This window comes from Bos javanicus, chromosome 16 (genome assembly GCF_032452875.1).
Source record: "Bos javanicus breed banteng chromosome 16, ARS-OSU_banteng_1.0, whole genome shotgun sequence".
Lineage (NCBI taxonomy): Eukaryota > Metazoa > Chordata > Mammalia > Artiodactyla > Bovidae > Bos > Bos javanicus.
This window is the reverse complement of record NC_083883.1, coordinates 56,416,871-56,439,373: the sequence shown is the minus strand read 5'-3', so window position 1 is coordinate 56,439,373 and position 22,503 is coordinate 56,416,871. Positions and strand designations below refer to the sequence as shown.

Below are 22,503 nucleotides of genomic sequence, written 5' to 3'. Positions count from 1 at the left end.
TTAAAAGCCATCTGCTACAATAATACACTGGAGAACAGAGAGAAGACAGGCTTTACTCTGAGCAGCACCAATAACCTGACAAGAATAAACACAGTGAAGCTTCATCTGTCCATACAATGCTCAAGAAAGCAGAGAACGTGCAGAATCTTAAAACAGGCCACTCTTACTGTTGTTTTTTATTTATATTCCAAAAAATATTTTTTGGCAGCAACTACAGAACTACCAACTACTTACAACTTTGCCCTTTTTACTCGCTGATAGAGGTTTAAGCATATGCTCTCTGTACTATGTCAAATTAGACTTCTTCTTTGCAAGTTTTACTGTTTTGTACTTAGCCAGTAGATGGTATTTTTCAGTTCACTGATTTTAAAAATGAATGTGCATTACCATCCTAGCACAGTACCTGACACACAGTAGGTACTCATTTACCGAATAGATACTATAAAATTACTTGTTCAAATTCTATTACTTCAACTCTAGGTACATCAACCAATTATGATGATTACATCAACTCTAGGTACATTAATTAAATATAAATATCCATTTTGATATGACATATTTTCTAAGGTTTTTCACTTCACATACTTATTCTAAGAAGAATAGACTTGCATTATGTTCTTTTCATTTTACCAGGGAACAAACACTGACCCATAAGTAGTGGATGTAGTTAGGCAACTGTGGTGGAAGTGAGGGAAGGAAGGGGCACACTGACTTCACTTCCTAAGGCTTCCAGGATAATCCAAGCTAAGTCACCAAAGGGCACCTGAATCATCATGTAAACTACTCCCTCCCCTATCCCACTCAGACATACTAAATTCCCATCTCAGGCATCAACTTCCCCATGAAGTCTTCCCTGACTCACCCAAGCAGAGCTGCCACTACCTCTTTCATATTCCACACACTTGGTTAAAATACCTGTTATAACCTGTATCATCATATATTTGATCTATCTGCATATAGGTCTGGCTTTCCCTAGGCCATGCTCCTCAAAGCTGTGAGCCCCTTTTGTCTACACAGGTTTAGAACTGCACAGGGTCTGGCCCATAAAAGATGCTCAATAATGAGTTACTGAATGAGTGAATTAATAAGTGAATGACACTTTATCTGCCTTGCAGTCTTGATTACATCATATAGCCATTAGGAGTGATTTTTAGAGAGTATCATTTAACTTTATTATATACTTGAATACGCATGATGACTAAATAATAATTCATATAATCATTATAAAGCCAAGTTTAAGGATTCAAACATTCCATGATATTCACTAGCCAGAAGGAAAAAAAAAAAAGACAAATCTGATTTTTTTCATATTCTAAAAAGATTAATGCTTAATTCTATCAGCTACTGTTCACATCATATGCTCTCATGAAAACTATGTGACTAGAAGTTGACTAACACTAAAGTAGCAGTATACTATGCTATGCTAAGTCACTTCAGTCGTGTCTGACTCTGTGCGACCCCAGAGACGGCAGCCCACCAGGCTCCCCCGTCCCTGGGATTCTCCAGGCAAGAACACTGGAGTGGGTTGCCATTTCCTTCTCCAGTGCACGAAAGTGAAAAGTGAAAGTGAAGTCGCTCAGTCGTGTCCGACTCTTAGCGAACTCATGGATTGCCGCCTAACAGGCTCCTCTGTCCATGGGATTTTCCAAGCAAGAGTACTGGAGTGGGGTGCCATTGCCTTCTCTGAAAGTAGCGGTATACACTGATACAAATATCCATTATTACTAATATCATACATTCATATCTTAAATACACACTATACGCCAAGCACTTTATCATTTTACTTAATTCCCACAACAATTCTAGTAGGTACTACTATTATCTGTGCTTTACAAATGATGAAGCTGAGGCTTAGAAAGTTGAGATAACTTCTCAAGATCACAAGTTAATACATGGCAGGGGTGAGACTCACATTCAGGTCAATCTAGCACTAGAATTTAAATCCTTTAAAAGAAATTGTGTGTGTGCACATATATATACAAACACTTCTTAAAGAAAAGATTCATTTGGAAAAAAGAAAATTTAAGTGAGAGAAGGAAATGGCTTATGATAACATTATTTCTGAAGGCTTATCAATTAAAAGCTTATTTTTAACAAAATATAAAGAATGAATGTTATCGATTAGATCACTTCTACAAAAAAGGAGAGAATTACAGTCCAATACTTGTTATGTTATATAAGCAGTAATCAGATTTGATAAACTATACCACACATGCCATGTAATTACAAAAATTATACATACATTTCTGTAAAGCTACATAAAATGCAGATTGCCCTAAAACACACACAATCTTCCCTATGTCAAATGGCTCATAATGTGTGAAAATGTTGTCATTTTCTTATACTCTTACCCTGTCATACTCAAGGGCTCCTAAAGCCAGCAATTAAGATTTAATTCTGGACTTCCCTGGTGGTACAATGGACAAGAATCTGCCTGCCAATGCAGGGGACACAGGTTCAATCCCTGGTCTGGGAAGATCCCACTACTGTGCAGCAACTAAGCCCATGCACCACAACTACTGAGCCTGTGAGCTGCAAGTACCAAAGCCTACACACCTAGAGCCTGAGCTCCGCCACCAGAGGAGCCACCACAGCGAGAAGCCCGTGCGCCACAACGAAGAGTAGCCCCAGCTCACCACAACCAGAGAAAGCTGCACCCAGCAACAAAGATCCGCTGTAACCAAAATTAAATATTCTTTTTAAAAAGATTTGATCCTAATCTTTGAAGCTCTAAATTCTTTTTGTTTCTATAAGGAGCAGCAAGGTTACAATCCTTCCATTGCCCTTTCAGATCACCTCAATATCATGAAGAATGCTAATAGAAATAACAAGAAATCTCAATGATAAGCAATAAAGAAATTATACTTTCAGAAGTATGTGGTACAAGTCTCCACTGATCCATCAACAGTGTCGGTGTCCTCAGCCTCTGGCAGAAACCCTATAGCAGCACACAGTGATTGAAGCATCACGTCGACTTTAGGAGAGATGTGTCAATACCCACTTGAAGAGGGACGTCTTGAAGTTAGGTGATTTCAGCTTTTCTATTACTGATTCTATAAAGTACTGTTAGAAATTTTCTATCATATGGAAAGTTTATACATGTTTTTTGCTATAAACAGAATTCCTCAAATAAACTAAAATCTCATTTCCATACAATGATTAGCATAAAGTAGAGAAAAGGGGATAATACTGCTTGTATTTCTCTAACCTTTTATTACCCTTAATGATTAATGATGGGGAAAATACAAAGAGTTTTCCCTTCCAAAGCATCTTTAAAAGACAAAACATAAGAATGCCCTATCCCTTTCACGTCTATTTTAGAGTTCTCTACTGTATGGATTCACATACTAACTCTGCTGTTTAGTAACTGTGGGTCTCTCAAACTCTCTGAACCTCACATCTCATCGATGGTAAAAATGGGAGTGCCATCATTGAAGTTGTCAGGTTTGCCTGGAAAGGGCATATGAAAGCACTAGACATAATACCCATCACACTTTCCACTGGTTCTCTCAGCAAGTATGTTTTAGCATCTGCTAGAGGGCAGTCCTAGTATTAAGATTACAGCAGTGAGCAAATCCATTCGCAGTCCTTGCTGACCTAAAGCTGATAGTGAAGAGTGCCCTGTGGCTCATACTGAATTTCCTACAGCCTCTGACCATGGCACAACTTTTCACAACTCTGTGTCTTTGGGTATGGCATTGCCTCAGCCTAAACACACCCTCCTGTTCTTGGCCCCTGGGCAAAAGAGTTGGCTCCTCCAGTCTCCGTGCTCCCCTATCACCTTGTTCATATCTCTGTCACAGAATTTAACCATGTCATCACCGTTCCTCTGCCTTCCAGACTGACTCCCCCACTGGACTGTGCATTTCTACTAGATAAGATACCAGTGTTACTCTTCACAGAGAAAACACCTGCATGTTTAATAAATTAAAGGATGAATCAGTGGCACAAGTACATAAAAGTGTTACACATATTTCATTTTCCTTCTTTCTCTTTATTGCTCAGAACAATGTCCTTAATCTGCACAGATATCACGAACCCATAGTAATCTCCATATTTCCTTCTTTTCCATGCTACTCATTTAACATTGAAACATACACTGTTCTATAATTTTTCTCATCCCCTATCACTAGAGAGTGCTTACCATGTATTAGGCATGCTCTGAGTGCTTTATGTAAACTACCTTATTATCTTATTCAACCCTCCCAATTCTATACAATATGTATTATTAAGACCACTTTATAAATGAGATGAAGGATAATTAAGGAATTTGCCCAAGGTCACGAGCTAGTAACCAGCAGAGCTTGAAATCTGAACCCATGGTCTCCCTCCAGTTGTTCAGTCACTGTTGCGTCTGACTTCGTGACCCCATGGACTGCAGCACACCAGGCTTCCCTTCCTTCGCTGTCTCCTGGAGTGCGCTCAGACTATGTCCATTGAGCTGGTGATGTCATCCAACCATCTCATCCTCCCTCCAGAGTGAGCACCATTTCCTCCCAAAGTGGAGTTATAGCTTTCACCAAGGCAAGTTGTACCTAATAGTTCCCTGATCCTGGCACTGGAGTTAACATAATTTCTCCATGATTTAGATGGATCAGCTCATCTGGCTTGTTCTGTTTGGTCCTCAGCTCCAGATTAAGGTTACCAGTTAGTCTGCAGCTCCTGTCCTGGTTCATCTTAAATCTGTCTAGAGTTTTCCATCCTTTCTAAAACTGTGGTCCCTAAAGTCTTTTTCCTATCAGTCAAAAAGGCTTGCAAAGTGCTTTTATCAACTAAAAGCACACTATGACAGCTCCCTCCCCCGAGGCAAAGGTTGATATGCTAATATGGAGTCACAAAATCAAGTATATTTCAGGGCTTAGTCAGGTATTACAATGTATGAAGAACAGAAAGTAAGTAATAAAGAGTAGGAATAGTATGTCTATGAAACAGGAAGTACAAGCTTGAGTGAGCAACGGATACTATTCTTTAATGTATTGTACTGATGATTACACAAAGCAGATGACAGGCTGATTCAGTCTGTTGGCTATATGCCATCTCACCTGAAAAGAATGCTTTAGAATGTGATTTGTTTTTTCAAAGAGTGAACCAGCACACTACTACCAAAGGATGAAATGATAAACAGACTAGTTTTTCTCCTAAGAGCCCAATCACCTTTTCCTTCTTCCTTATATTATCTGATATATTTGGGAGTGATTTTAGCAAATTTATTTGTTCAAGCTGAACCAGTTCATTAACTGATCTTGAATTCTTGCCATTCCCTTAATAAGAAAGGAGAGATTAATGGGACCAAAAGAAAATACTACCAGCTTTGGACTAAATATGCAGGCACTTCTTACTGAAAATCCTCTAGGTATTCACATTCTTTCTCCTGAGCATCTCCTAAGCTCATATGCATTCACCACCAAAGTGCATTCTTAATGTTCTTGGCTACAAGCACTTGCTGTCTGATTTCTACCCAAAAGCAAAGAGAAAGAACAATATTGTCATTATTCATCTTATTTTTATTATGTTTGGCTATCAAGCAAGGAAGACAATGAAGTTAAATATACCACTGTACTTCCTCTCACAGAAATGTTATGACTTGAGAGCCCGAATAAAGGCACATGATCAGAGCCACACATTTCTACATTGTTTATATTAAAATGCTTTTGATAAATGGCACTGTTAATGATAGAAATATTAATAACATTAAAAATTTTATGTGGTCATTGATTTATAAACCAAAGGTGAAAATATTTATTATACTATCTTTAAATTGTACATTATTAGTCAATCTCAAATGGCAATTAGTGAACATTTGCTGTCCTAAAATAAGCTACTAAGCTTAGTTCATTATAAATTATTCCACAACAAAGCTCAATCCCTGTCACTATCAATAGGCAGGTCTTGCAGAGAAAGGCAGGTGTCTACCTAGTATCGAGTCTCTCTTTCTTATTAATAAACTCGTATGTCAGTGGATGAAGAGGAGCCACAACAAACCATTTTAAAAAAACATTTCCCAGCTTTCCACGGAGATAGTCATGTAACAGAATCCCGGTCAAGGAAATTAAGTGGAAGTTGTTGTTTGGGGGTTTAAGGAAAAGCTCTTTATAAGGGTGACACACCTGGTCCAGATATGCCAACAAGTTCTAGATTCAAGGAAAGTTCAGGCTCATGGAAGGTAACCTTTAAACACTTGGAATTTCCCAAATGACAGAGGCATCTTTGTCATTCATGGTAGGACCCACCAATCACCTCTTACAATTTATGCTTACATTTTAGGTGACTCATGGAAGAACTATAGACAGTTTATTCTAAGAAGAGTACTAAGCATGGGAGCTGGCCAAGCCAGAAAGACCAACCATGAAATTAGAGGATAGGGTTGTTGAGCCAGGTGATTTCAAACCAATCTCAGTGGAGAGAAGACTAAAGACTTAGTTCAACCAAATAGTTGGCAATGATTCAATCAATCACCCATGTATGTGATTAACTATATATATAAAGATTAACTATATATATAGTCAAGTGAAGTCGCTCAGTCGTGTCTGACTCTTTGTGACCCCATGGACTGTAGCCTGCTGGGCTCCTCTGTCCATGGGATTTTTCAGGCAAGAATACTGGAGTGGGTTGCCATTTCCTCCTCCAGGGGATCTTCCCAACCCAGGGACTGAACCCGGATCTCCCACATTGTAGGCAGATGCTTTTACCATCTGAGCCACCAGGGAAGTCTCTAACTATATATATAAAGAAACCCCAATAAAAATTCTGGACACCAAAGCTTGCTGAAATGCCTGGGTTGGTGATACATACTACTACAGATTGATGCTGGGAAGTTAAGGTGTCCCTGAGGACAATGTAAGCTTCCTTGGAACCTTTGCAGTTGCAGATTCTTTCCAATGTATCTCTTCTTTTGGCTGACTCTAATTTATATCTGATGTATATCTTTTTGCTATTTAAAAAAAACTTGTAATCATAAGTATAACACTTTGCTACATGACTGGGGGAGTCTATTCAGTTCAGTTCAGTAGCTCAGTCGTGTCCAACTCTTTGCAACCCCATGAATTGCAGGAGTCTATGAGGACTCCCAAATTTGTAGCCACCTAGTATGAAGTGAGAATGGCACTGGGGATCCCCAACCTTGCAGCTGATTTCAGAGATCTTGGGCAGAACTTGGCAGTATGGAGGACTACTCCTTTAACCTTAAGTTTGGATGGTTTTGTCTTTCCATTCGTCTTTACTGGACACAATACAATGCAGAGAAGTCATTTGAGACAACAAGGTGACAAGCACAGACCAAATATATTAGAGTTCAGTCAGGGACACAGAACCTGTTAAACATTTCAAAATGGATTAATGCAAGGACTTAGGTTCTTAAACACTGGAAGACCAAAAGATTGGGAACATCACTGCTAGCTTTTAGGTCTGCCACAACTACAGTCCAAAGAATCAGGAGGTTGCCACTGCTAATCAAGATAGGAAACTGCAGGGAAAAGGAACACAGAATGAAGGCGGGAGATTCATAAGGGAATGTCCAGAGCAGATGAAAATCTCACAAGTGGCAAAGGCCAGGCATCTGCCTACTACTGCCAAAGAAAAACAATATGGCTTTTTCCTCCCTCCAATCTTCTCAGGCAGAAAGTAAACCACTGTCAGAATTCCAGAGTGAAAGGAGTCTGGGAATATTTTGTTCAATGAAAACATCTATGTCATTCTGTCTCTTGGATCTTCTTCCTGAAAACTGTATATTCAAAACCACCATGGTGCTTAGTATATGTGTATAAGTATATGCTTAGTAAAGCTTTTATCACACATAAAAACATATACTATATAGTCTGGAGTTTATAAACAACATTGTGTCAGACTATTTTCATTTTTCTCTCAAAGTTTGAAATCTTAAAAGGTATGAATTAACAAAGCCTCTTAGCGAAGAAAGGAATATGACAGTAGCTACTACCCCATAAATAGTCATTAAAAGTACACAATTTCTTACTCATAGGAAAAAGTGATTTGATGCCAAGAGTTATGGTCTCTGGACATTTTTGCTCAGATGGGTATCATTAATAAAAATATCTGAGCATAAACTTCCAATATATGTATATTTATTATTTATGTTTATTATTCACAAGTGCTACTGTACTAATACAAATACTATAAAGCATAGAAACAGACTATAAAAAAGATTTTTTAAAATGAAAAATGTTTGCTTAACAAAAATACTACAAAAATACTATTCAATATAAAATATGGGTCATTTAATTTTTCTATTTTCTGTAACTTTTCTATGAAGATAAACTTTATATGACATAATATTCACCAAAGTGTACAATTCACTAGTTTTTAGTATATTCACAATGGTGAGAAACCATCACATCTAATGCCAGAATATTTCCATCATCCCAAAACGGAACCTCAAACCTGTTAGCAGTCACTCCCAATTCCTCCCCTCCTCCATACCCTGACAAACAGTAGTCTATTTTCTGTCTCTATAGACATATCGATTCTGAACATTTCATATGGACAGAATCATACACTATGACTCCTTATCTTTTAATATCTTTGTCAAGCAATTTATGAAATGACAGTTTGAAAACATTCCCAAATCAGGTTTTTGATTCATGGTTTTAATCATGATCACATCTGGAAAACACTAACACAGAGCAGAGGCGCATCACCTGTTTCAGTCCCACCCATCAACCATTTTGATGAAATAGAGCTAGGCGATTCCTCATTTTCTCAAAGTGTTCTTAATAAATCAGAAGGCAGTGAATTTTTATATTTCTAACAATCAGTCTCAAATTTCCTGCAACTACTTGCATAAGATTTAAATGTTCTTGAAATTTATGATTCCAGATTTCAAAGAAAGAAAATGGTAAGAGTTTTTTTATAACACAGACATGCAGTTTTCAATCACAAAAATCACAGTGATGTTCAAATTGCCAAAAATTTCAAACATCCGTTCCTATAACATGAATTTATTTCCCAAAGTAGTTGCTTTGTCATCCATTATTATAATTTTAGTTTTTGACTGAAGGAAAAGAGTACTGTGTTTCTCTTTTTTAGTATCTTGATATGTAGCATCCTGTGACATCAATCTTTGTAAACCATTCATCTATCCTATGAAGATTAGAACTAGATAACCTGTAAATCCACCTAACCTAATGCATGCAAACTGCAAGAAAACTGAATATTCTAAAAGTGAATACATGAGTGTGGGCACCACTGTTATTTCATTCCAAAGTGTGCAAGTCCCTTCTTCCCCCACCTCACTCCTGAACCACAAGGGATAAGTGGCCATTAGCCCCAAGGACTTAGTAAGGTACCAAAGCATAGCAAATATGAGCATAGCTTAACATCATTTTATATTTGCAAATTTAAAATTGCAAATGGAACTTTAGATATCTCTGCCCCCAACATCAATGGATTATCCTGAACATCCCACTACAGAAAATACTAATTACAAATGGTATAAAGGGTTGTTTAATATATGAATTGAGCAGTGACTGAATATACTAGGAACTCAGAAAATATCTGGAAGGATTGGAGGCAAAGAGGTAAGGGAGGGGAGAAGGAATTAGAGGGGCTAAAGAATTTTAAAAGTTGATGTAGCCTAAGGAATAAAGTCTTACTGAACAAAAAAAATTCCTTTATGAATAGAGATTTTCTTTTTTAAAAAAAGTTATCATTATTTTAAAATCCATGATTTAGAGTAGATTAAGAAATTGGGAGGTAAGACCTAAGAAGAAAGCCTAGGAGCCAAGGTTACACATGTTTTAAAATCAGTTTTTAGGACATAAGCAGAGTAATTTACATTGGAACCAGAGGCTCCTGACAGGATAAGGATCTGGGCAACTATCCACATCATCTACGTGTAAGGTTACATAAGCACAAACAGTCATAATTTGAAGTTAATTTGACTTTAAAATTATACTAGAGTACAATTATACTGTGTACAACTGTATATAAATCTCACACAGTAAGAAAGATTAATTGAAAGTATTTGAAATACAAGTATATTCCAATGTAGTAAATAGTTATAACAATCACTAAAAGGAAAAAAATGAAAGCCAAGGCATTAAGTGTTCATAGATGACTACAGTCCATTGTTTATCACTATTCAACAAGTGTTCAGAACAAAAGGCAGACAAAGTCACCAAACAATGCAGTATAGCTTTTCAAAAAGTTCAAAGCATTTATGACTTATTGGAGCTATGAAAACAGGATTTACTTAATATATTGTCACATGAGAGTAACATGAAAAGAGCTCCTACCTTTGTGATAAGAAGTCGGTACCTATCCAGCATCGCTTGGTTGTCATGGCAGCCTGCTAATAATTGCCATACCTCTGCTCTCAATGCTTCAGGAACACCACTCTTCACCAGGGTGGACAATCCCTTTGGTCGTGCACCAAGATTACTGTGCCTGAGAAAACAAGAAAATAAACCATTCATACTCCCTTCACCACTACTGATCTGCTGCTGTTATGGAAAATGTATTAGTGAGTTTATATATTTTTTTTTTAAAAAGTGTAAGACTGAATCAGGAGGAAAATGGAAGGAAGCGGCATGAAATAATATTAGTAGTGTTTAAGTTTAGTAACGTCTTCAACTTTTTTTCTTGATTGCATCTTGCTTATTAGTGAACCACGTTATCCCACCCTCCTTCCTCTCATTTACTTTTTAAACATTCGAAGAACTTACTCATAATAATGAATGTGTTAACTGTATATTCTCAGGCAGCATTTCAAGGCATAAGAAGAGCCATTTGAATCCCCTGAGATGAATGTACGGTGTGTGCGGCAAGGACTGGGGGCTAGGGATGCTGAGAGTGGATCAGAAAAGAGACCTATTAACACCTTGACTATACCTCTAAATCCTGATCCAAAGTGCTTGCAAAAGGAAGACCCTAGCCCTTTCCTACAAACCTCATAAGACCTATTCAATTCCCGAGCCACATAGACTTAGCAGCTTTACCCATGGATCACAATAAACTGTGGACAATTCTGAAAGAGATGGGAATACCAGACCACCTGATCTGCCTCTTGAGAAACCTGTATGCAGGTCAGGAAGCAATAGTTAGAACTGGACATGGAACAACAGACTGGTTCCAAATAGGAAAAGGAGTATGTCAAGGCTGTATATTGTCACCCTACTTATTTAACTTATATGCAGAGTACATCATGAGAAACGCTGGGCTGGACGAAGCACAAGCTGGAATCAAGACTGCTGGGAGAAATCCCAATAACCTCAGATATGCAGATGATACCACACTTATGGCAGAAAGTGAAGAGGAACTAAAGAGCCTCTTGATGAAAGTGAAACAGAAGAGTGAAAAAGGTGGCTTAAAAGCTCAATATTGAGAAAACGAAGATCATGGCATCTGGTCCCATCACTTCATAGGAAATAGATGGGGAAACAGTGGAAACAGTGTCAGACTTTATTTTTCTGAGCTCCAAAATCACAGCAGATGGTGATTGCAGCCATGAAATTAAAAGACGCTTACTCCTTGGAAGGAAAGTTATGACCAACCTAGATAGCATATTCAAAAGCAGAGACACTACTTTGCCAACAAAGGTCCCTCTAGTCAAGGCTATGGTTTTTCCTGTGGTCATGTATGGATGTAAGAGTTGGATTGTGAAGAAGGCTGAGTGCCGAAAAAAAGATGCTTTTGAACTGTGGTGTTGGAGAAGACTCTTGAGAGTCCCTTGGACTGCAAGATCCAACCAGTCCATTCTAAAGCAGATCAGCCCTGAGTGTTCTTTGGAAAGAATGATGCTAAAGCTGAAACTCCAGTACTTTGGCCACCTCATGTGAAGAGCTGACTCATTGGAAAAGACTCTGATGCTGGGAGGGATTGGGGGCAGGAGGAAAAGGGGATGGATGACAGAGGATGAGATGGCTGGATGGCTTCACCGACTCAATGGATATGAGTTTGAGTGAACTCCGGGAGTTGGTGATGGACAGGGAGGCCTGGCGTGCTGCAATTCATGGGGTCGCAAAGAGTTGGACACGACTGAGCGACTGAACTGAACTGAAGGGTGCTTAGAACCTGAACAAAGATAAATACATTGTCATGAAGCCAGTGATCACGTAGCAGGTATGCGACTCTGATAACCTGCCCAACTGAACCAAAACTGAATTGTAGTTCCCAGCCTATGCCTAGCTTGAACCTGGAGCTATGTTCCACACCTTTCTGTTCAGACTTTATCTCTACTTTTATTTGCTGCTCACCTTTAATCTCTTACCTAACGTAACCATCCAAACTTTAAAGATGTACTGTGGTTTGGTCTAACATCCCAGGTTTTGGCTTCAGGTTCTGAACCTGTGAAGTCATAGAAACCATATGTCTATTTTCTGAAATTGGCCTCCTGCCTACTTTACCAACTTCTCTATCTTTACACTCTTCCAAATGCAGCCCAGACCTCAGTTTTGGCATGTCCTTCATTTGAAAATATGTTTCAAGCTTTCCCCATACTCTCATAACCCAACTATCTCAGAAAAACTGTAACAATTTCCATAACTTGAAAGTTCAGGTAAACTCATCCCATTAATATCTATAATAAACCATCAAATTTGTGACCATTCTGCTTTCTTTCAGCCTCTTAAGGGAAAACTTTTATATTGCTGAGTTAAAGAACCTAAGCTGACGATACTGACAGGCTTGAAGCAAAACAGAGTAAAAAGAGGTAGAGCTTACACGATTTAACACGCCATGGCACCATTAAAGAACCTTAATTATGCTGCTAAGTGAAAAAAAGCAGGTTTCAAAATAGCATATATGGTATTATTTTAGAAACACATTCTCTCTCTCACACTCTCTCCTTAACACATACTATTTTGAAACCTGCTTTTGACATGCATAGGGAAAAAATATGGAAGAATGAACACCAAAATATTTATGTAATGGAATTAAGAGAAAGTATTCCTTTTATTATTCTATACTGTTTGAAACATTTACAATGATCTTGAACCCTTTTATAATCATACACAAAAAAAATCATTTCAAGTCTTTAAATTTCTCCAGTGGACTTCAATTAAAAAATAAATTAATTTGGAAAAACACCATAGCCAAATATGCTCCATAAAATACGTCAAGTAGAGGCTTCTTTGGTGACTCAGTGGTAAAAAGTCTGCCTATCAATGCAGGATACAAGGGTTAGATCCATGGTCTGGGAAGATCTCACATGCCACTGAGCAACTGAGCCCACCTGCCACAATTACTGAGCCTGTGCTCTAGAGACCATGCTCCATAACAAAAGAGGCTACAACAATGTTATGTCGTAACATAACAATGTTACAATGTTATGTCCTGCACACCATAACTAGAGAGCAGCTCCCACTCACCGCAACTAGAGAAAAGCCCTTACAGCAACGAGACTTAGCACTGCTGCTAAGTCGCTTCAGTCATATCCGACTCTGTGCGACCCCATAGATGGCAGCCCACCAGGCTCCCCGTCCCTGGGATTCTCCAGGCAAGAATACTGGAGTGGGTTGCCATTTCCTTCTCCAATGCATGAAAGTGAAAAGTGAAAGTGAAGTCGCTCAGTCGTGTCCGACTCCTAGCCACCCCATGGACTGCAGCCTACCAGGCTCCTCCGTCCATGGGATTTTCCAGGCAAGAGTACTGGAGTGGGGTGCCATTGCCTTCTGCGAGACTTAGCACAAACCCCACAAAAAATGAAAGAATTAAAAAAAAAAGAGTTGATTTAAAAAAATATGTCAGGTAGAAAGATTATTAACTGTTCCTGATGAGACTTACACCTGAGTAAACTATATGACACATGGGTTTCCTTCCAGCTGCTTATTCTTCAATCTCCAACTGCATTTAAAATTAGCAAAAGAATGGTGCACCACAGAGAGGCAGGAGCAGTTTCATAAAAGGATCGTTTTTGTAATTTTATTATTTGAGTCTCATCACTGATGCAATGGACATGAACTCGGGCAAACTTCGGGAGGTGGTGAGGGACAGGGAGGCCTCGCATGCTGCGATCCATGGGGTTGCAAAGAGTCGGACACGTCTGGGTGACTAAACAACAACAGCAACAACATACTTTTTAATAGGAAAAACATAAATGATTTGAGGCCAAGGTGAGTTTCTGAACTCTTAGTTCAGTATAAAACTCTTAGTGTAAAATAAAACTAACTAAAAACAACAGTGTGCCAAGGGCTAAGCTCGTATCTCATGAAATTAAATGCAAAGTATGCTTAATTGTGAGTCCCATGATGAATAATAAAAGAGTAATTCAAAGTAATTAAATATACTACACGTTAAATATACTACATGTACTACATGGTTATACGTGAACCGTGAACTTCCAGATGTTAAAGCTGGTTTTAGGAAAGTCAGAGAAAGCAGAGGTCAAATTGCCGACATGTGCTGGATCATAGAAAAAGCAATAGAGTTCCAGAAAAAAATCTATTTCTGCTTTACTGACTATGCCAAAGCCTTTGTGTGGATCACAATAAACTATGGAAAATTCTGAAAGAGACAGGAATAATAGATCACCTGACCTGCCTCTTGAGAAACCTGTATGCAGGTCAGGAAGCAACAGTTAGAACTGGACATGGAACAACAGACTGGTTCCAAATCGGGAAAGGAGTACGTCAAGGCTGTATACTGTCACCCTGCTTATTTAACTTACATGCAGAGTCAGATCAGATCAGATCAGTCGCTCAGTCGTGTCCGACTGTTTGCGACCCCAGGAATCGCAGCACGCCAGGCCTCCTTGTCCATCACTCAGACTCACGTCTGTCGAGTCAGTGATACCATCCAGCCATCTCATCCTCTGTCGTCCCCTTCTCCTCCTGCCCCCAATCCCTCCCAGAATCAGAGTCTTTTCCAATGAGTTAACTCTTCACATGAGGTGGCCAAAGTACTGGAGTTTCAGCTTTAGCATCATTCCTTCCAAAGAAATCTCAGGGCTGATCTGCTTTAGAATGGACTGGTTGGATCTTGCAGTCCAAGGGACTCTCAAGAGTCTTCTCCAACACCACAGTTCAAAAGCATCAATTCTTCGGCGCTCAGCCTTCTTCACAGTCCAACTCTCACATCCATACATGACCACAGGAAAAACCATAGCCTTGAGTACACGAACCTTTGTTGGCAAAGTAATGTCTCTGCTTTTGAATATGCTATCTAGGTTGGTCATAACTTTCCTTCCAAGGAGTAAGCGTCTTTTAATTTCATGGCTGCAGTCACCATCTGCAGCGATTTTGGAGCCCCCCAAAATAAAGTCTGACACTGTTTCCACTGTTTCCCCATCTATTTCCCATGAAGTGATGGGACTGGATGCCATGATCCTCGTTTTCTGAATGTTGAACTTTAAGCCAACTTTTCCACTCTCCACTTTCACTTTCATCAAGAGGCTTTTTAGTTCCTCTTCACTTTCTGCCATAAGGGTGCTGTCATCTGCATATCTGAGGTTATTGAGATTTCTCCCAGCAATCTTGATTCCAGCTTGTGTTTCTTCCAGTCCAGCGTTTCCCATGATGTAATCTGCATATAAGTTAAATAAACAGGCTGACAATATACAGCCTTGACATACTCCTTTTCCTATTTGGAACCAGTCTGTTGTTTCATGTCCAGTTCTAACTGTTGCTTCCTGACCTGCATACAGATTTCTCAAGAGGCAGATCAGGTGGTCTGGTATTCCCATCTCTTTCAGAATTTTCCACAGTTTATTGTGATCCACACAGTCAAAGGCTTTGGCATAGTCAATAAAGCAGAAATAAATGTTTTTCTGGAACTCTCTCACTTTTTCTATGATCCAGTGGATGTTGGCAATTTGATCTCTGGTTCCCCTGCCTTTTCTAAAACCAGCTTGAACATCAGGAAGTTTACGGTTCACATATTGCTGAAGCCTGGCTTGGAGAATTTTGAGCATTACTTTACTAGCGTGTGAGATGAGTGCAATTGTGCAGTAGTTTGAGCATTCTTTGGCTTTGCCTTTCTTTGGGATTGGAATGAAAACTGCTGGAGGAAGCACAAGGTGGAATCAAGACTGCCAGGAGAAATCTCAATAACCTCAGATATGCAGACGACACCACCCTTACGGCAGAAAGTGAAGAAGAACTAAAGAGTCTCTTGATGAAAGTGAAAGAGGAGAGTGAAAAGTTGGCTTAAAGCTCAACATTCAGAAAACTAAGATCATGGCATCTGGTCCCATCACTGCATGGCAAATAGATGGGGAAACAGTGGAAACAGTGGCTGACTTTATTCTTTGGGGCTCCAAGATCACTGCAGATGGTGATTGCAGCCATGAAATTAAAAGACGCTTACTCCTTGGAAGGAAAGTTATGACCAACCTAGACAGCATATTAAAAAGCAGACACACTACTTTGCCAACAAAGGTCTGTCTAGTCAAGGCTATGGTTTTTCCAGTAGTCATGTACGGATATGAGAGTTGGACTATAAAAAAACCTGAGCGCTGAAGAATTGATGCTTTTGAACTGTGGTGTTGGAGAAGACTCTTGAGAGTCCCCTGGACTGCAAGGAGATCCATCCAGTCCATCCTAAAGATCAGTCCTGGGTGTTCATTGGAAGGACTGATGTTGAAGCTGAAACTCCAAAACTTTGGCCACCTGATGCGAAGAACTGACTCATTTGAAAAGACCCTGATGCTGGGAAAGATTGAGGGCAGGAGGAAAAGGGGAGGACAGAGGATGAGATGGCTGGATGGCATCACTGACTCAATGGACATGAGTTTGGGTGAACTCCAGGAGTTGATGATCGACAGGGAGGCCTGTGCTGCAGTCCATAGGGTGACAAAGAGTCGGACACAACTGAGTGACTGAACTGAACTGAACATGTTATACAGAGCTCAATGTCAGCTCTGTATATCTACAGCTATTAAATACCTCCCATATAAAAGAAACCTTTTTATTCAACCCCACATAACACTCCAGATGTCATATTGTCTTCCCACTTTGCACATCAAATTTCTGTAACGATGACTGTACATTATCTCTATTTCTTCCCTCACACTCATTCCTCAGCTCATTTCAGCATGGCTTCTCTCTTTTATATAAGTAATGCATGACCTCTCTCCATGCCACTAAATTCCAGAGACATTTTTCAGTCCTTCCACTGTTGACCATTTTGTTTCCTTGGCATCAGTGACAAAGCACTCTCTTTTCCCTCCTCACAAACCCAACTGCTGATTGTTCTCCTCTATTAAAGTGTTTCAAGCTGTCAATCTCTCCACTCTCCCTCAATGATCTAATTCTCTCCACTCTCTCATCTCTGGGCATTATTACCCTTCCCCACAAATTCTGAGCTCCAGAAATCAATATATTCAAATTTGAACTCATATTCTTTCTCCCTAAACCTGATCGTTTTCCAGGGTGTCCTACCTCGGTGATTGTCACCACAATTCAACCAAATTAGAAACCTAGATGTTAATGTTCACATTACTCTCTATCCCATAATTTATTACTAATTTATCAAGAAATCTAATGCATTTTATTTTCCCAACCTCTCCAAAATCCTTGCACTCCGATCTCCACTGCCACCAATTCTACTCATTCTACAACCTCTGTAATGACCTCCTAACTTCCACTCATCCTATTACATGGTAATGTATTTCCAATACAGCAGACAAAATGAAGAGGAAAACAGCTTGATTAAATATCATATTGGCTCAAATTACTCTGCATAATCAATTATATAAGATTCTGAATCTGAACTATCTCTTCTTACACAGGCATACATACACACATACACATGCAAACACACACCTTCAGGTTAATAGTCAACAGTCCCTAGTATACCTTTTACTGTAATATGATTCAACTCAACCAGTATTCTAGCTGGCCCTCGTCTAATCGGCCAGGCATAACAAAAAAGTCTTTTCTCCTCTCTTAAAAATCCAGGCACTATTTATCTTCATAGTGAAGTGAAAGTGGCTCACTTGTGTCCAACTCTTTGCAACCCCATGGACTGTAGCCTGCCAGGCTCCTCTGTCCATGGAATTCTCCAGGCAAGAATACTGGAGTGGACAGCCATTCCTTTCTACAGGGGATGTTCCCAACCCACGGATCAAATCCAGGTCTCCCGCATTGCAGACGGATTCTTTACCATCTCAGCCAACAGGGAAGCCCTAGAACACTGGAGGGGGTTGTGTCGTGTCATGTCGTGTCGTGTTGTGAAGTCGCTCAGTCATGTCCAACTCTTTGTGACCCCATGGACTGTAGCCTACCAGGCTCCTCCCTCCATGGGATTCTCCAAGCAAGAGTACTGGTATGGGTTTCCATTTCCTTCTCCAGGGAATCTTCCCAACCCAAGGATCAAACCTGGGTCTCCTGCATTCCAGGAAAATGCTTTAACCTCTGAGCCACCAGGGTAGCCTATTCCTTCTCTAGGGAATCGTCCTCACCCAGGAATTGAACCAGGGTATCCTTCATTGCAGGTTGGTTCTTCATCAGTTGAGCTAACTTACAGACTGACATTTAAAAAGAACTGGGTCGTTCATAATACAACATGATTAACAGCTTTAAATTACTGATTATTCTGGTAATGATACAGTAATTAATTATAGTATATACAGCACCCTGTATTTAAGAGATACTGATATCAATGGATACCAAGCCAAAAGCTATAGTATATATCTATGACCAGAGAAGATCCAAAACAAAAGGACAATTTATAAAAATAGTCATTGTTTCAGTATTTCTAATAAAAATATAATTGCACACAGTCATTGCTTTAACACAACATTAACTATACCTATCAGGAGACTTAGAAGCAGGCATCTAATTACGACAAGTGTTGAACTCGGCACTAGAAGCAATATAGGTATCAAATGATTCAAAAAGTCACATATAAACCAGATGTGCTAAACAAATAGTAACTGAGAAGTTTGTAATGCATGAATGTAAGTTCCACAAGGGAAGGAGTCTCTGTCTTCTTTACTTATATATCCCAAGCACCTAGTGCAGTGCCTGTTATATACAAGGTATTCAGTAATTTTAGATAAAAGAATAGATTTATGAGACTAAATTAACATGAACAACTAATACGGCTAAGCTAAAGAATGCTTTTTTAAAAGGCAAACAGTCTCACTGATTTAACAGCATCATAAAGCAGTTACCTTCTAGTTACCTTCAAAGAGGGACCTTTTCTTGAAACTGTTCGGGCATATAAGGACTTTCTCTATTTTTAAGATTGTCTAGGAAAGAATTTCAAAGAGGAGCTACAATTTCTAACAACAACAGCAGGGAAATCAAGAAGTGAGAAGAAAAGCCATTGAATGATACTCATTGGTCACTTATGGAATTGGGGCAATTCCAATTGCCCCAACTGATAGAGAAGAAGTGGAAGTAGGTGGCTAGAAGATATGAGAATGTGAGGGCAGCAGCTTGACCCAATTTAAAAGGTCTTCTCAGAAAAAGGAATAGTTAGAACTGAAACTAAAAGATGGGAAACATCAAGTGAAGTTGGGGATTTGTCCTTCCCTCATTCATGGTAAGACCTATATGTCAACCGAGGTCTCACTTTAAGTTAATCAAGATACATGAAGAAGTTTCAAGAAAAGAGATAGATTAAAGATCACTAGGAAAAGCAAGGGCACATATTTTGTTCTGATTTGTATATGCTTTCACCGGGTTTTTTCATTAGTGGAAAAAGTTGAACATTATACTGATGTGAAAAGAAAAGAAGCTATTTATGTTCATGCTTAGCAATTTGAATTCTTCATGTTTTCCGAGTTTAGATATTTTGGGGGGTCATTTTGCTGATGTTCAGCTAGGTTGAGAGATCATGGATTAAGAACATGTTTTCCCATCTTGATAATAAGGATAGTCATGAAGAATACAACCAAAGTGCCTATTAAATCTGTACCAATTTTCTGAAAGTCTAACAAAGGCAAATGAATAGTCTGAAGGTAGTTTTATTTATATATAGTAAACCAATACTCAATTTTTATCTCAAAGTTCCCTTAGTGTTTTGGTTAGAAAATCTTCCTGTCACAAAAGTTGACTTACATCTAACTGTTCAGGGTCAGCACAGTGTTCTCCTAGTCTTTAAGAATCTCAACAACTTTGATACAATTCAAAACCAGAAACAGTCTTCCAGAAATAATTCTACCCGAATTCCTTAAATTCCTTAAATTATTTAACATGCAAGACATCAGCATTACCATTCTGAATATATTCAACACATTAAAAAACCTTGCTGCCACTTTCAGTTTGGTGTTTTCAAGTCTTTCTTTCACAAGTGTGTTAGTTGCCCAGTCATGTCCGACTGTGTGACCCCATGGACTGCAGCCTGTCAGGCCCCCCTGTCCATGGAATACTCCAAGAAAGAATACTGGAGTGAGTAGTCATTCCCTTCTTCAGGGGATCTTCCCAAATTTCTGTCACAAACATTTGCTCAATTTCTTTCTCCCTGGCCCTCTTTCTCTCCTTTTCTCTCAATCTTTGTTTGCTCACTTTTTTATGTAGTATTTCAGAACACCTTAACTCTAATCTCATATGAAGACCTCCATCACTGAATTTTTAGTCTGTTTTCCATTATCTTTTCCATAATATCTTTATTTTTTCTGATAATTTAAAATTAGTATTACTCTTCCTTTATATCTTTCTAATAACACATTTCATTATCTGAGTTCTGATTTTATCCATCAAAGTTTCACTTTATTTTAATATAGTGATCTCATTGTTTCACAGTAAGTTCAAAATACTTTCAACTATATTTTGTTTAAAAGCCCCTTGATAATACAGGCTGTCTCCTCATAAAAAAAATTTCCCCCCGAAGCACAAAATGAAGCACAATAGGTGCTCTACCTAACTGAACCACAAAAATATCTTCTTCTAAGTCCCTAGCTAATATTCCTAAGACTCACTGAAATGTTTTAAACCCACAAAAACATTAATGTTAAAAAAGATATGCCAAGAGCAATTTTAAAACTTTGTCAATTCTTGTGTAATAGAAATAAACTTCTCAAATGTCATCATTTTCACATAAACTGTCACGACACAACTACAATTAAGACAAGTAAAAATAAAAATACTTCAACTGTAAAAAATTCAGCAAGTTTTCTACAGGTCTAAAAACCAGTTATCTGAGTTCTTTAAAACAGTTCCCTAAGATTCTATAAACAAGTTGGTTGAAGTCCACTACAAAAAATATAATGTAGAAAGATATTTCTGAAAAAATGTACACTGAATGGTAGCTGAGGAATCCCATCACTCTACTTTAGAATTCTTACTCCATTTGGAACTCCACTTTATACATAAGGCCCATGAGTTTGGTACAGACCTCATCAACCCATGCAGTTATGTCCTAACTAGCTAATTTCTTCCAACTCCAAAATTACCTTCTAAATAATTAAAAGCATCATAAAGGCAATTTCTTTTTTTAAAAGTTATTTTCCAAGAAAAATTTTTATTAGTATTTACTTTTATTTGTTTGGCTGTGCCTGGTCTTTGCTGCGGCACTGAGAATCTCTGGTTGTGGCATGCGAACTCTTAGTTGCAGCATGCGGGATGAAGTTCCCTCACCAGGGAGTGAATCTGAGCCCCCGGATTACCAACTGGACTATCAGGCAAGTCCCCATAATAGCAACTTCACCTTTAAAATATTTGTTGGGAATTGTCTTTATTATGTTTATTGTATTTTTTTTCTACTTCCGTGTTCATTCCAAAATTTCCACTGGGTGCTAACAGAAACATTTATCCATTATGTCACAATTCTGTTTTAATGTCTTTGGAGGGACTGATGTTGAAGCTGAAACTCCAATACTTTGGCCACCTAATACAGAGAGCTGACTCATTTGAAAAGACCCTGATGCTGGGAAAAATTGAGGGCAGGAGGAGAAGGTGACGACAGAGGATGAATGGTTGGATGGCATCACTGACTCGATGGACGTGAGTTTTGGTAAACTCTGGAAGTTGGTGATGGACAGGGAGGCCTGGCGTGATGCAGTTCATGGGGTCGCAAAGAGTTGGACACAACTGAGCGACTGAACTGAACTGGGAAGACTGGAAAGAGTATCAATTTTCTGAGTCTATTCTGTCTCTTAGTAAACCTTCTACATGCATCCATAATAATGAATCCAGAAATCTACGTACATTATAGAAATGGGAGTCTGTCCAACTGGTTAAAAAGTCCTGCCTTTGGAGCCAGACTGCCTAGATTCAAACCCTGGCTCGGTCATTGACTTGCAGCATGATCATGCTCCTAACTGTAACTCCATCACTCAACAAGTCCCATCTCTTCCTGCCTATTCATCAGCTTCCCTTGCAATTGTGTCCTCTTCCTCTGGCATCATCAAATTTTCTCTCTCTGCAAGTCATGTCCAGCAACACACAATGTACATTCTATACTGACCATCCTAATTTCTAGAATTTCTCAAATTACCTCTCAACCCACATTCACTTACTAATATGTCCTTATTTCTTAGCACCCCTTTATAGCAAAACTTCTATGAAGAGTTATCTATCCATACCTGATGATCACCTTTCCTCCTAGATATAGTCCAACCAGATTTCATTCCTCCCTCTCTATGGAGAGTGTCTTGTGTGAGTC

At 38.9% G+C, this 22,503-nt stretch overlaps 1 protein-coding gene across 2 annotated transcripts in view; it reads right to left on the bottom strand.

Moving 5' to 3' along the window:
- The window catches only part of RABGAP1L (RAB GTPase activating protein 1 like), a 741,235-nt gene that overhangs the window by 509,572 nt on the left and 209,160 nt on the right, over positions 1-22,503 (bottom strand). For both annotated transcript variants that reach the window (XM_061381704.1, XM_061381705.1), the window contains exon 13: positions 10,251-10,401. In XM_061381704.1, the coding sequence (XP_061237688.1) occupies positions 10,251-10,401 (151 nt within the window). The remainder of the gene's footprint in view (positions 1-10,250; positions 10,402-22,503) is intronic.